We start from the raw sequence: 15,627 nt of genomic DNA, 5'->3' as shown, positions 1-15,627 counted from the left end.
AGGCAGGAACAGAACCCAGGTCTCCAGAGTCTCCCGCCATGTCCTACCCATTGGGCCATGCTGCCTCCATCACCTGCCTTCTCTCTGTAGGTATTTATGGGACTGTACCTGCCCACTGCAGGGTTCGCACACTTCCTTCTGAAGTGGCTGGCACTGGGCACCCTCAGAGACAGAATGCTGGTCAACATGGACCTTTGCTCTGATCCAATCTGGCTATTCATATGCTCCTCTTTGCCATTTTAAAGCTTATTTGGTGTAGGTTCTGTTCTGGCAGGAGGCAAACCATAAAATCCCTCCCCCCTGGGGCTTTTTCTTGTTCCTTTCTAGAAGTGTCGCAGTCACCCACTCATGAAAGCCCATCACCGCAGTGTCTGGGTGCCAGACTACACCTTCTAAGTGGAACCACTTGCTGTTGGCCACCCATGGTTTCCCTGCTCCTTTGTGGAGTGTTTCTTGCACACGTGGGACAGGTATTAAGCGAAGGGCCTGGGGAAGATGGGCGCCTTAGGCTGGCATGTGGGAAAGCAGCCTCTGGCTTTGGGTGCCTCCAGTGTTGAGTGCCAGCATGTCAGCCCAAATCCCCCCTCCCACCACCGCATGCATCCCAGCAGTGTGGCCGCCATCTTGGAGACCTCCTTGGAATGGTGGAGTCTCCCTCCAGGGACCGTCAACATCACTCAGTCACCTTTAGGGGTCACTATCTGGTAACATAGATAAGACAGAAAATATCAGATTGCCTCTCTATAAATCCATGGTGCGCCCACACCTTGAATATCGCGCGCAGATGTGGTCTCCCCATCTCAAACACGATATACTGGAATTGGAAAATGTTCAGAAAAGGGCAACAAAAATTATTAGGGGTATGGAACAGCTTCCGTATGAGGCAAGATTAATAAGACTGGGACTTTTCAGCTTGGAAAAGAGACGACTAAGGGGGGATATGAGAGAGGTCTATAAAATCATGAGTGGTGTAGAGAAAGTAAACAAGGAAGTGTTATTTACTCCTTCTCATAAAACAAGAACAAGGGGACACCAGATGAAATTAAGAGGTAGCAGGTTTAAAACAAACACAAGAAAGTATTTTTTCACGCAACGCACTGTCAACCTCTGGAACTCCTTGCCAGGGAGTGTTGTGAAGGCCAATACTATAATGGAGTTCAAAAGGGAGCTAGATAGATTCATGGAAGATAGCCATTGATGGACCTATTAGCCAGGATGGGCAGGGATGGTGTCCCTAGCCTCTGTTTACCAGAAGCTGGGAATGGGCGACAGGGCATGGATCACTTGATGATAACCTGTCTGTTCATTTCCTTTGGGGCACCTGCCATTGGCCACTGTCAGAGGACAGGATACTGGGCTTGATGGACCTTTGGTCTCACCCACTATAGCCGTTCTTATGTTCTTATAACACAAGCTCCTCCCCCCGCCAGGGCCTGTCCCCATAGGGAAGGGCTCACTATGGGGGGCAGATCAAGGCCCAGGGTTTGCCACTGGGCCCCTACAACTGCTCAGATTTCATAGCCTGTGCAGGAACCATTGCACCCTGAGCCTCCCGTCCAACCAGCATGTCACAAAGGTTCTTTCGGCCAATCCCGGCCTAGGAATAGCAAGCTTGTATTGCAACCAATTCTGTTGCACCTTTCATAGAATCATAGAATCATAGACTATCAGGGTTGGAAGGGACCCCAGAAGGTCATCTAGTCCAACCCCCTGCTCGAAGCAGGACCATCCCCAATTAAATCATCCCAGCCAGGGCTTTGTCAAGCCTGACCTTAAAAACTTCTAAGGAAGAAGATTCCACCACCTCCCTAGGTAACGCATTCCAGTGCTTCACCACCCTTCTAGTGAAAAAGTTTTTCCTAATATCCAACCTAAACCTCCCCCACTGCAACTTGAGACCATTACTCCTTGTTCTGTCCTCTGCTACCACTGAGAAAAGTCTAGAGCCATCCTCTTTGGAACCCCCTTTCAGGTAGTTGAAAGCAGCTATCAAATCCCCCCTCCTTCTTCTCTTCCGTAGACTAAACATCCCCAGTTCCCTCAGCCTCTCCTCATAACTCATGTGTTCCAGTCCCCTAATCATTTTTGTTGCCCTCAGCTGGACTCTTTCCAATTTTTCCACATCCTTCTTGTAGTGTGGGGCCCAAAACTGGACACAGTACTCCAGATGAGGCCTCACCAGTGTCGAATAGAGGGGAACGATCACATCCCTCGATCTGCTGGCTATGCCCCTACTTATACATCTCAAAATGCCATTGGCCTTCTTGGCAACAAGGGCACACTGTTGACTCATATCCAACTTCTCGTCCACTGTCACCCCTAGGTCCTTTTCTGCAGAACTGCTGCTGAGCCATTCGGTCCCTAGTCTGTAGCGGTGCATAGGATTCTTCCGTCCTAAGTGCAGGACTCTGCATTTGTCCTTGTTGAACCTCATCAGATTTCTTTTGGCCCAATCCTCCAATTTGTCTAGGTCCCTCTGTATCCTATCCCTACCACTCCTCCCAGTTTAGTGCCATCCGCAAACTTGCTGAGGGCGCAATCCACATCATCCTCCAGATCATTTATGAAGATATTGAACAAAACCAGCCCCAGGACTGACCCTTGGGGCACTCCACTTGATACCGGCTGCCAACTAGACATGGAGCCATTGATCACTACCCGTAGAGCCCGACAATCTATCCAGCTTTCTATCCACCTTATAGTCCATTCATCCAGCCCATACTTCTTTAACTTGCTGGCAAGAATACTGTGGGAGACCGTGTCAAAAGCTTTGCTAAAGTCAAGGAACAACATGTCCACCGCTTTCCCCTCATCCACAGAGCCAGTTATCTCGTCTTAGAAGGCAATTAGATTAGTCAGGCATGACTTGCCCTTGGTGAATCCATGCTGACTGTTCCTGATCACTTTCTCCACAAGCGATTCCTGCAATTGGTTATTCGCTTCAAAGACCCGCCCTCAGTTAACCCCTTAGTTCCACTTTGACACCTGTTAAAGGACAAAGCCTTGCAGTGCTCCCAGAACAGCCTCAGATGGTTCTGCTGCCCCCCATCACATGGCGTCGCATGGCTCCCCCTACCGCCAGCAGTGACCACCCCTCTTTGCTCCCCCACCAGCTCCTCACCCTTGTTCTGTCTGCCCCACTCACACACGCTCCATCCCAAACACACTGCTGCAGCACCCCGCCCGCCTCCCTTCCCAGCTGCCACTTCCCTCCCCTCGCCTTCTGAAACAACACAGGGATGAAGGGGCCAAGCGGCATCCCTGCCAAGCACCATGCTGTTCATGGGCCAAATTCGAACTTCTGTTGGCTTCACTGCAGTTACACCAATTCACCCAGCTCTGCCTGGGACCTGAGCCCTCAGCCGAGCCCTTGATCTGCGTGTCTGCAGCAACACAGACCTGCAGAGTGTGAACTGCAACACAAGTCCTTGCTCCTCCTCCTCCGAGCAGCCCAGTGACCCCTCCCCTGCAGACGTACTCCTCCTGGAGTGGGGCTGAGCAGAGACTGGCTGCTCTGGCCATCGCTGTGATGTCACAAGCAGAGGACTGTGACATCAGGCAGGGAGCAAATGAGACCTATCAAGAAGCGGATCAGAGAATTATTTAGCCCAATATTATTGAGACTTTATTTCCCATACAAGCCCACAGCTATTTGGCAGGGCCTCGCCTTGCTGCAGAACTGGGCTCCAGCAGGGAAGCTTTAATTTAAAACATAAGTTCTGATTGCCAGGAAAACCTTCCAAACATGAACCAAGTGTGACAGGTGCAACTGAGCCTGCCTGAGTCTGCAGAGAGCCTGACACAAGAGCACCAGGAAGCGTGAACTGCCCTAGTTCATCACGTGGAAGGGGTACAAACTCTGAAGTTGATGCCCATTTAAATGATCATTTCATTAACTATTTCACTGTTGATTGTTTTAGCAAAATCAGCTGTCTGATGCAACAATCATAAAATCCCCAACCGCCTCCCACACTGACACTTTCCCTGACCCCATGGCCCCCTCCTTGGCTGCCAGGACCTCCCTCCCCCAACAAAGTTGATGACGCAGTTATGTGTTTTCAGTTCAAAATCTTGCAGCGTGCTCAGAATTCAAGATTAGGGGGCAGTTCAAAATAAACGGAATTCGAAAACGGATTAAACTGCCGGGGGGCAGCGCAGCTGAGAGCATCATTTGAGTTCAGATTTAATTCACTAGAAACCTCAGCTGCTTGCAGCAGAACTCCCACGCTGTGTATCAGAGCATGGCAGAGTCCACACGCAGACTTTCTGGCCGGTGGGAATCTTGCCAGAAAGCCCGTCCTGAAATGGGCACGGTCCAACTCTGCAGCTCCAAGAGGGAGGGGTTTGTATTTCTGAGCTGTCTCTGAACAGAGCCTCTGGGCTTCCCCAGCAACAGCTGCTCGCTAGCCAGCTTCCCCTGCACTGGGCGGTTTGCCCTTCCACAAAGCACGCCAGGAACAAGCTCGTCCCATCATTCGCTCAGCCTGCCTTGACTCTGACCCCTTGTCCTTCACTCCCATCCTATTTTTACATCTGCTGTCCCAAGTGCTCTGCTGCTTTCTGGCCTCGTGGCCCCGCTCCTCGCTTTAGGGGGCGGGTCTTTAGTTTTGGGTGGGCCTAGGTCCTCCCCCTCCCAGAATCATGCTGGCCCTTGCTCACTCACCTGCAGTCCAGGAGGCGTTGGGGGAGCATTCCAGGGAGGTGTCCCCATTCGTGTGACCACCTGCGACTCCTGCACCAGGGCCCTGCCACTGCAGAAGGAGAAGAAACAGATAATGGCACAGCTGCAGGCTACCCGCGCCCCCTCCTGGTTACGCAGCGTCCAGAATAGCAGGGGGGTGCATGTGCATGAAACAAACCCATTTGGCACAGATCCACCACACGACAGAGACTGCACCTGGGGCTCATGATGGGAGATGTGTGTCCAGACAGAGACACTGGCCATCAGGTCCTCGGGCACACGCCAGCCAAGTGGCCAGGTCCCCAGGCAGGCACCACCTCACTCTAGCCAGGTGGTCGTGTCCCAGGCAGGCACCACCCCATGCCAGCCAGGTGGCCGGATCCCCGCGAGCCACCGGCCCTGGGCAGGTACTGGCCCACACCAGCCAGCTGCCTGAGTGGTTGGTGCATAAGCTGAATCCTGAGACCAATCATCCAGACCTGCCACATTTCAGACGCCTCCTCTGACCCACAGCAATTGTCCCTTCCTCGGGGCTTCCCCCTGCCCCTCCCCACACACCTGCAGCTGGCTGAGCTGAGTGTCGATGGAGTCCAATAGGGAATCACAATGGTCCTTTGCCCGGGTGCCTGCAGTCTCAGGACAGGATGGCGGCTCCGCTGTCTCCAGATCTGCAGGGGTGGCAGCATCTGGTCAGTACCCACATACCCCAGCAGGCCAGACAGGGACAAGCCTTACAGCCCCGCAGCTTTAATCCCCACCTGTCCTGCAGAGAGAGGCTCATGTCATGGCCTCCACCCCCAGAGCAGGGGAGCTTTAGGGCTGCCTCTGTCTAGGCTTGTCATAAACATACGGCTACGGGTACCATAAAATCCCTCCTTACCTGTAAAGGGTTAAGAAGCTCAGGTAACCTGGTTGGCACCTGACCAAAAGGACCAATAAGGGGAGAAGATACTTTCAGATCTGTGGGAGAAGTTTTTTGCTTTGTTCTCTTTGTTGATTCTCTCTGGGTCAGCGAGGAATCAGGACAGGGAAAATACATCTCCCAAAGCCCTACTTGAACTAAGCATCTAGATTACAAAAATTGTAAGTAAAGCAAGGAAATGCGTTAGTTTATCTTTTGTTTTAGCTTGTGAATTTTCCTTGTGCTAGAGGGAGGTTTATCCCTGGTTTTGGTAACTTTTAAGTTTTGCCTAGAGGGCAATCCTCTGTGTTTTGAATCTGATTGTCCTGTAAAATTACCTTCCATCCTGATTTTACAGAGGTGATTCTTTTACTTTTCCCCCCTTTATAATAAAGTTCTGTTTTTTAAGAATCTGATTGGGTTTTTAGTGTCCTACAAACCCAAGGGTCTGGTTTGTGCTCACCTTGTTTATTTTTCAAGCCTCCCCAGGAAAGGGGGTGTAGGCTTGGGGGGATATTTTGTGGGAATAGGAACTCCAAGTGGTCCTTTCCCTGATTCTTTGTCTAAATCACTTGGTGGTGGCAGCATACCTCAGTCCAAGGACAAATAGAGATTTGTGTTTTGGGGAATTTTTTAACCTAAGCTGGTAGAAATAAGCTTAGGGGGTCTTTCATGTGGATCCCCACATCTGTCCCCCAGAGTTCAGAGTGGGGAGGGAACCCTGACAAGATGCTTCCACATTTCCAGCTCCTTGGGCAGGCTTTCCTAATAACCTGAGAAGTGCAAACCAGAGATCAGCGTGTATCTGCATGTTCCTGCGCATGTGTGTTCGTGTTTGTGCGTGTGTTTGTGTTTGTGTGCGTGTGTGTACATGTGCCTGTAGAATCAGGCTAGGAGCAACACAACTGGTATTTTAGGAAAGCAAATCTAAGAGAAATCTAATCTAATTTGAGATTTGAACATTTCTGACTATATGCAGAACCTGACAGACCTTCCCTTCCACCACATTCTTTCCTCGGTGCCCACGAAACCAGGCCGCCCTGGGCTTCCCTCTCTCTGTCTCAGGTCAGCGGTAAGTTGCTGGGAAGGGTGTTGCCCTCTGCTGCGATTTGGTGGGATCACACCAACCCATGGAGAAGCAGAGATGCACAGGTCTGTGGTGATAAGGCATGAGAAAAGCAGCAGGACTCCTGGGTTCTACTCCCAGTTCTGTCACTGCATAGCCACTGCTTCCTCTCCTGGGGCCTGGGGATGACAAGAGCTTTCGCCCCCCTTCCCAGAGCAGCGTGAGGGCTGATGGCTAAAGGTCAGACATACGGTGTCAGGTGGAACACACCCAAGGCTGTGCTGAGCCAATGGGCAGGAGTCACCCTGCTCTCCCGCCAGTGCCCCAGACTGTGGGTGTGGGTGTGTACACACCCTTCCCTCCCACCCTGTGCACCAGCCTGCCATTGCTTTGGGACATGGGAGCTGCAATGTACCCTGCAGCTTCAGCTCTGAGATGCCTTCTTGCTGTCTCTGCTCACAGGCTGATACGGAGACCGTCAGCTCCTCTGCCCCACTACAGCAGCCAAAGAGACGCAGCAGTGGGTGGCACGTTGTAAGGAGTCACCAACGAAATGCCGTGACCTCCTGTGAAACCCCTTGGGGAGACCTGGGGGTGGGGACTTGCAGACAGGTGTTTGCACGTGTATAATTTTAGCCCTGTGTTTCTGTGCCTTTGGAGATTGAGCTCTGCGTGTGTGTCCACGCACTGGCGGGTGAGCTCTGGGTATGTGTGTTCATATCTCTGTGTGTGTGTGTGTGTGTGCAGACAGGTGAGATGTGTTTGTGATGTTGACTGTAATACAATCAAATGAACCCCAAACCCCGCCCCTTTCTTTGTGCCCCCGGCTGCCCCTCATCGTTGTGGCACATGGCCATGTACCCGCTGCGCTCTGCTCTCAGCTGGGTGCTCTGGGAGGGTAGCTCGCTCAGCAGAGTCTGAGCTGGGCTGTGGGTTTCAGGCCCTGGGGCTGCACACTGGCACCTTCCACCATCCCCCAATTCGCTTAAGGAAACAGAGTTAACTGCAGCTGGAAATGTCCACGCCCCGGGATCCCCCACTGTGACGAAGTGGGACTGTTCTTAATGTTTCCTCTGAATAGTGTGGGGGTGCCTCAGTTTCCCCCAGGCAGTTCTTAAGTCTCTAGGGGGTGGAGTAAGGGTGTATGATCATTGCAGAGCCCTAGAGAGCATGTGTGTGCAGGAGTCTGGACACAGAGAATGGCCGACACCCTGTTTCCTGGCAACTGATGGCCTGGGCCTTCCCCCCTGCAAGGTGAGAGCTAAAGGGTTGGAGAACAAAGGAATCAGGTGACCACCTGGCCCGGGAAAGGAACAAAGCCCAGAGGAGGAGGGGCTGGAGGGGGTTTTCAGTTTGGGGCTGGCTGGGACATGGAGTGAAGTGCAGGCGTGGTTGTCTGGCTCACTGCCCCCCAGAATGGACCCAGCTGAGGGGTCCCGTTCTCTGCACCTGCAAGCTCTGTTTTAGACCATGTTCCTGTCGTCTAATAAACCTTCTGTTTTACTGGCTGGCTGAGAGTCACGTCTGACTGCGAAGTTGGGGTGCAGGACCCTCTGGCTTCCCCAGGAGCGCCGCCTGAGCGGACTCGCTGTGGGAAGCGCACGGAGAGGCAGAGGATGCTGAATGCTCCGAGGTCAGACCCAGGAAGGTGGAAGCTGTGTGAGCTGTGTGTCCTGAAGACAGGCTGCTCACAGAAAGGCGACTACCCCAGAGTCCTGACTGGCTTCATGGGGAGCAGTTCCAGAGCATCGCCCAGGGACTCCGTGACAACTGGTGGCAGCGGTGGGATGTACTGCACCCCGTGGATGGTGCTTCCTGCAGTAAGTGACTGGGGAGCAGTAACACGAAGGGGGATTGCTGAGGACTAGGCCTGCTGAAGGCTCAGAGAGGAGCGGTTTCGGGGGGCGGTTAACCCCTGGGAGTGTGTGACCAGCGAGAAGGACTGTGCAGTAGCAGGGTTCCCCTGGGGATTGCAGCGAGCAGTCCAAGGGGCGGAGGAGTCTGCAGCTCGACCCTGGCAAAGAGGTGGTGACCTCGAGAAGGGCTGGCACACTAGGGGTTCTCCCTGGAAACCGTGGGGAGCTGAGAACACACGGGCCTGTGAGTCCACGACAACTTGGGAGGAGCGGAGTGACGGCCTGTCACTGTCTCCTTAAGAAGGACATTGTAACCCTGTGCAAACAGAGAGGGTTGAGCGTTGGAAAGTTCACCAAAGCAGAGTTAATCGTGCAGCTGGAGGAGGATGACCGCTCTAAGGAACAGATTCCTGACCCCAACTGGGGCTATAGCAGGATCTGGGAGCAGCTGGAGCGGGAGCCAGGCATCGCCAAGACTCCTGTCCCCGACCAGACGGGGGTATTCACGATCGGGTTCCCCATCGGGGGATCGGAGACGGACGGGATTGGAGCTGAGTCCGAGAGAGCAAGAGGACCCTGGGAGACAGCGAGAGCCCGAGAAAGAGCTGCAGAAGCAGCAGCAGCATGAACTGGCGGTGGGGGAGCGGAGAGGCATAGGGGATCTCCCCGGGGTGAGTGGGGATAGACCCCGGGGGGCCAGTTCCAAAGGGAACCTCGAGACTAAATTGCTGCCCCTGGTTAAGGGGGGGTGTGTGTGGATGCCCACCTCACTGCCTTTGAGCAGGCTGGCGATTTGAACCAGGGGGACCCTGCGGAAAAGCCCCGGTGTCTAGCTCCCTTGCTGGGTCCCAAGGCCATAGACTCCGTCAGCCAGATGGTTGGGGATGTGGACAGGCTCCCACTCCTGACCCCAACCTATATGTCTGTGTGGAGTTTCCTGGGGCCAGGCCCCCCGGACCTCCAGTGGGAGCAGAAGGTGATGGTCAATGGGGAGACATTCTTGGGGTGGCCAAAGGGCATGGGCTGCATAAACCTTCCCACATGCGGCCTGCGAGTGCTATCGACCACCCCGACCTAAGGGAGGGTGTGTAACTGGAAGGGCCTGGTGTAACTCCCACCAAGGAATGGGAGAGATGCTGGGGCATCCATGGGAACGTTGGTGGCTTCGAACTTCCCCAGGTCACCGGCTAAAGTGACCCCGCTCAGTTCGATCTCGAAGGGGGGGGAGATGTGACGAAGTGGGACTGTTCTTAATGTTTCCTCTGAATAGTGTGGGGGTGCCTCAGTTTCCCCCAGGCAGTTCTTAAGTCTCTAGGGGGTGGAGTAAGGGTGTATGATCATTGCAGAGCCCTAGAGAGCATGTGTGTGCAGGAGTCTGGACACAGAGAATGGCCGACACCCTGTTTCCTGGCAACTGATGGCCTGGGCCTTCCCCCCTGCAAGGTGAGAGCTAAAGGGTTGGAGAACAAAGGAATCAGGTGACCACCTGGCCCGGGAAAGGAACAAAGCCCAGAGGAGGAGGGGCTGGAGGGGGTTTTCAGTTTGGGGCTGGCTGGGACATGGAGTGAAGTGCAGACGTGGTTGTCTGGCTCACTGCCCCCCAGAATGGACCCAGCTGAGGGGTCCCGTTCTCTGCACCTGCAAGCTCTGTTTTAGACCATGTTCCTGTCGTCTAATAAACCTTCTGTTTTACTGGCTGGCTGAGAGTCACGTCTGACTGCGAAGTTGGGGTGCAGGACCCTCTGGCTTCCCCAGGAGCGCCGCCTGAGCGGACTCGCTGGGGGGAAGCACACGGAGAGGCAGAGGATGCTGAATGCTCCGAGGTCAGACCCAGGAAGGTGGAAGCGGTGTGAGCTGTGTGTCCTGAAGACAGGCTGCTCACAGAAAGGCGACTACCCCAGAGTCCTGACTGGCTTCATGGGGAGCAGTTCCAGAGCATCGCCCAGGGACTCCGTGACACCCACGCACACCCCAAGGCCATTGGTCACGGCAGCGCCCCTGGCCGGCAACTACTGGGTGTGTGGGAGCTCTGTGCTGGCACAAGGGAGGTGTAAATCCCCACCCGCAGGCCATGCCCTTACCAGATTTGGTGCCATTCTCATCCTCAAGCTCCAGGGTGGCTCCGCCCTCTTCCAGCTCCATGTCGGTCATGCTGCCTGGCCCTGGAACACAAAAGCACAGCAGCAAGTGGGTCAATTCCCCTCCGTGCTGCCCTGGGGCAAGTGGCTCTTGGGGGACCTTCCTGCGGCAGCTCACGCAGCTTACTCCTGCCACTGCTGCGGGCAGGCTGACGCTCTGCAGTGACCGGACTTTGTGCACGTGGGCGCGTCACCCCCTATTGGCCACCGAGGGCACATGCCAGCCTGCTGCTAACTCCCACCTGCAGAAGTTCTCCTGACCTCCGTGTTAGATGCGTGTGTTTGGTGCAGAAGCTCCTGAGTTCAGTGCCTGTGACAGCCACGACTGTCTGTACGGATACGGCTGCGATTGGCTCCGCTCGCCCAGCTACAACCTAGGACATTCCAGCTGCCTCTTTCCCAAGACCGGAGGAGGCACAGGTGCCAGAAAAGGGTCACAGGCAGCATGTGGCAGCGTCAGAGGAAACCATTCAAATGTAGGCTTAAGTTCTCAAGAGGAACCAGTGACTGGGGGCCCAACTGCAGACACCTCAAAGGGGGGTGGAGTTTCACTGAGCGCAGGCTCAGCACTTCCTGGAACTCATGCCTCTGGGGGGGTGGCTCATACTGGGCCCCAAAAATCAATGTCTCTTTTGAACATATAGGTCATAGCAAACTGGACTAGGACTGTGCAGCGCTGCCCTCTGCTGGATGGTCTCAGAACTGTTCGCTTGTGTGTCACGGCTCCCGACACTAGTAACAGCTAATGGAGAGGCTCCGGTAGCGGCCCCCCAAATTATGATGTTGATTTACAACAGTCATGGTGTGCTTTATTTGCCTTTTAGGGCCATTTTCAGGTTTTTCTCTGACATCAGAAAGGCAAGAAATTGACGTCTTTAAATTAAAGATGAAATTTTCACATCATCACCTGACTCCAGGAGCTGGGGCTTTAAGGAAAACACACTTATTGTGAAACTGGGGATAAAATCCTGAAAGTTGGTGACACTGCAGCCAACCTGTCTGCTAGGCAGGGAACGAGCCCTCCACACGCAGTGCAAGCTTCTCCCCCGCCCCGCCAGCCCAGACTGTTCCCGCTCACTGAACGCCAACAGACTTCTCAGCATCAGTATGTCCAGAGCACATGTGGCTGGGCAGGGAGATCTGCCCAGACCTGCCCTGCCTGACAGTGCAGCTCATCCAGCATCTCAGCATGGCAGAGGCTTCGACCAGACTCAAGTGTCCCTGGAGCTAGGTGCTAACTCAGCAGTGGCACCGTGGCCCAGGGTTGAGGGGAGCAGAACCTGGTGATAGTGTGTCTCTGGCATGCTGCCCGAACAGGCCCCTGTGCAGAGATACCAAGGAGCGGGAGGCAGCAGGGTGACAGAACTCATCACTTGGCTGGGTTTGAGAAACATGCAGTGCTGGAGGAGGGATTTTACCATTCCAGCTTCAGCACACACACCAAGTTCTAACTGAGGAGCCGTGGGGAGAGGCTGGCCCAGGGGCCAGTTCCAAAGCAAATGCATTTGAAGATCTCCGTACGCAGCAGTTCCCAGTCCTGCTCAAAAGGCCAAGGATGTGCGAGAGAGGACAACCAAAGATCTGTTTGTGGACTATGCTTGGCAGCCCCTGCTCCTGACGTAAGGTGTTCAGACATCTATCCCATTGCTTCTGCTCCCACAGGGAGAATCCACATTTCCTGCACTGCTTCAGCTTTAAAAGCTAATTCACCCTTGAGTGGCCAATTGGCCAGCAATATGACTGGGATCCTGCAACTGCTAAGAACTAGGCCGACGTGAGAGCTCCTGCCCCTGGTGAGCACGCTGAAGGAGACTCAACCCAAGTGCCCATACTTTCCTCACAAACACTGGGCATGGGATGGAGGAGCATTCCAGAGGCAGATCTGCATGCAGGCATCATGGGCAGCAGCCAACCACATGCATGCAGGAGTGGTGTGGTACCCACAACCCTCCGTGGGAGTAATGGAACCAGGGGACCCAAGCTTTGCCCAACCCGGAGCCACCCCAGCACCTCAGCAGGTACCTGGGAACACTCGTGTGGCTGTAAGTGGTGTCTGCGTCCTGCAGGGACGGGTGGTGAAAGAGGGACGGAATGAGAGCCAGTGTGCCATCTACCCTAGAGCAAAGAGAGTGCTCAGTGGGTGTATCAGCATGTTGGGGAGGGGGGTGTAATTTAGTGGCGTGTTACACCCCTTCTGCACACAGGCAGAGGGGTCACCAGGCTGGGGGCTGGCAGGGGAGAAGTGGGCCCCTAGAGAGAGGCCCAGAGGTTCATGCTGCCCTCGCTAATGAAGGTCATTTGGCTAACAAGGGAGCATTGCATACTGGGACCCGTCCCCTCCCCATCTCACCTGGGGCAGCAGACTCTTATGTGGGTGCCAGGCTCCCCAGGGTGAGTGCACCCAGCTGAGGGGCCCAGTCAAGGCTCCAGGTCCCAGGACAGTGGATGCTCCCAGGGGGTCCGGCCCAGGACAGAAGCTCAGAGATCGCGGAGCGGGGGGGAGATGTTCCAAGGGGGCCTGGCCCAGGGCAGGGTCTCTGGGTGCCAGGTTCGGGTGCTCCCAGGGGCTCCGGGTCCCGGGGTCGGGTGCTCCCAGGGGGTCCAGCCCAGGACAGAAGCTCAGAGATCACGGGGCGGGGGGTTGGGGCGGGGGAGATGTTCCAAGGGGGCCTGGTCCAGGGCAGGGTCTCCGGGTGCCAGGGTTGGGTGCTCCCAGGGGCTCCGGGTCCCGGGGTCGGGTGCTCCCAGGGTCTCCGGGTCCCGGGGTCGGGTGCTCCCAGGGAGTCCAGCCCAGGACAGAAGCTCAGAGATCGCGGAGCGGGGGGGAGATGTTCCAAGGGGGCCTGGCCCAGGGCAGGGTCTCTGGGTGCCAGGGTCGGGTGCTCCCAGGGGGTCCGGCCCAGGACAGAAGCTCAGAGATCGCGGGGCGGGGGGGAGATGTTCCAAGGGGGCCTGGTCCAGGGCAGGGTCTCCGGGTCCCGGGGTCGGGTGCTCCCAGGGTCTCCGGGTCCCGGGGTCGGGTGCTCCCAGGGGGTCCAGCCCAGGACAGAAGCTCAGAGATTGCGGGGCGGGGGCGAGATGTTCCAAGGGGGCCTGGCCCAGGGCAGGGTCTCCGTGTCCCGGGGTCGGGTGCTCCCAGGGGCTCCGGGTCCCGGGGTCGGGTGCTCCCAGGGGCTCCGGGTCCCGGGGTCGGGTGCTCCCAGGGGGTCCGGCCCAGGACAGAAGCTCAGAGATCGCAGGGCGGGGGGGAGATGTTCCAAGGGGGCCTGGCCCAGGGCAGGGTCTCCGGGTCCCGGGGTCGGGTGCTCCCAAAGGCTCCGGATCCCGGGGTCGGGTGCTCCCAGGGGGTCCAGCCCAGGACAGAAGCTCAGAGATCGCAGGGCGGGGGGGAGATGTTCCAAGGGGGCCTGGTCCAGGGCAGGGTCTCCGGGTCCCGGGGTCGGGTGCTCCCAGGGGCTCCGGGTCCCGGGGTCGGGTGCTCCCAGGGGCTCCGGGTCCCGGGGTCGGGTGCTCCCAGGGGCTCCGGGTCCCGGGGTCGGGTGCTCCCAGGGGCTCCGGGTCCCGGGGTCGGGTGCTCCCAGGGGCTCCGGGTCCCGGGGTCGGGTGCTCCCAGGGGCTCCGGATCCCGGGGTCGGGTGCTCCCAGGGGGTCCAGCCCAGGACAGAAGCTCAGAGATCGCAGGGCGGGGGGGAGATGTTCCAAGGGGGCCTGGCCCAGGGCAGGGTCTCCGGGTGCCAGGGTCGGGTGCTCCCAGGGGCTCCGGGTCCCGGGTCGGGTGCTCCCAGGGGCTCCGGGTCCCGGGGTCGGGTGCTCCCAGGGGGTCCAGCCCAGGACAGAAGCTCAGAGATCGCAGGGCGGGGGGGAGATGTTCCAAGGGGGCCTGGCCCAGGGCAGGGTCTCCGGGTCCCGGGGTCGGGTGCTCCCAGGGGCTCCGGGTCCCGGGGTCGGGTGCTCCCAGGGGGTCCAGCCCAGGACAGAAGCTCAGAGATCGCAGGGCGGGGGGGAGATGTTCCAAGGGGGCCTGGCCCAGGGCAGGGTCTCCGGGTCCCGGGGTCGGGTGCTCCCAGGGGCTCCGGGTCCCGGGGTCGGGTGTTCCCAGGGGCTCCGGGTCCCGGGGTCGGGTGCTCCCAGGGGCTCCGGGTCCCGGGGTCGGGTGTTCCCAGGGGCTCCGGGTCCCGGGGTCGGGTGCTCCCAGGGTCTCCGGGTCCCGGGGTCGGGTGTTCCCAGGGGCTCCGGGTCCCGGGAGGGCGGCGCACCCCCCAGGAGTGCGGGCGGGCGGGGGCCCCGCTCGGGCTCCTGCCCCCGATGCCCCCGATCCAGCCCCTGCAGCGGGGGAGGGTCTGACTCACCTGCCGGGGAGGGGCCTGGCTCCGGGGCAAACGGCTCGGCGGGGCGGGACCGGCCGGCCGCTCCGCAGCGACTCTGGAGCGCCCCGGCCGGGGTCGCGCAGCAACCGTGGAACGCGGCGGCCCCTCCGCGCTCTCATTGGCGGGCACGTGTAGCCGCTGCCTAGCGACGGCGCGAGGCGGAAACTTACAAGAGGCGGCGGGAAGCCCCGTGGGCCGGGAGCGGCGGCTGGAGCGTCCCAAAGCGGGAGACGCGGGCGCCGGCCGGCCGGGCCCCTCCCCGCTCCTCAGCCCCCATCCCCGCCCGGAGCCCCGTGCGCCTCCCCAGCCTGGCCGCCGGGGCACTGCAGACCCTCCCCTACGGGGGCTCCTCTCTTTTCCAAGCCACCCCCACCCCACGCCAGCCCCCAGGACAGGGCCGTCGCGCGGGGACCAGTCCGGCCCATGGCACCGACTGCCGGGCTCTGCAGGGAGCCCCAAGGCCCATGGGGTAGGATCCTGCCCTGCATAGAAAACAGAGTAAACCCGGGTCACCAGCCCCTGCAGTTCCTGCCTCAGGGCCCAGAGAATAGACCCAGCATCAGTGAGGAAGAATCAACCCCCCCGGGAGGGGCCTAGCCCATGTTTGTTCAGGGCCTG

At 57.7% G+C, this 15,627-nt stretch overlaps 1 protein-coding gene across 1 annotated transcript in view; it reads right to left on the bottom strand.

Moving 5' to 3' along the window:
- The window catches only part of LOC125623208 (uncharacterized), a 67,035-nt gene extending 51,917 nt beyond the window's left edge, over positions 1 to 15,118 (bottom strand). The window contains exons 1-4 of the mRNA XM_048822238.2: positions 14,992 to 15,118; positions 10,586 to 10,666; positions 5,240 to 5,349; positions 4,664 to 4,751 (exon numbers count right to left, since the gene is read on the bottom strand). Coding sequence (XP_048678195.2) covers positions 4,664 to 4,751; positions 5,240 to 5,349; positions 10,586 to 10,655 — 268 coding nt within the window. The 5' untranslated portion in view covers positions 10,656 to 10,666; positions 14,992 to 15,118. The remainder of the gene's footprint in view (positions 1 to 4,663; positions 4,752 to 5,239; positions 5,350 to 10,585; positions 10,667 to 14,991) is intronic.
- Positions 15,119 to 15,627: the final 509 nt, after the last annotated feature.

Source organism: Caretta caretta, chromosome 15 (genome assembly GCF_965140235.1).
Source record: "Caretta caretta isolate rCarCar2 chromosome 15, rCarCar1.hap1, whole genome shotgun sequence".
In the NCBI taxonomy this organism is placed as follows: domain Eukaryota; kingdom Metazoa; phylum Chordata; order Testudines; family Cheloniidae; genus Caretta; species Caretta caretta.
Note: the sequence above shows the minus strand (reverse complement) of the source record. Positions and strands in the feature narration are given on the sequence as shown.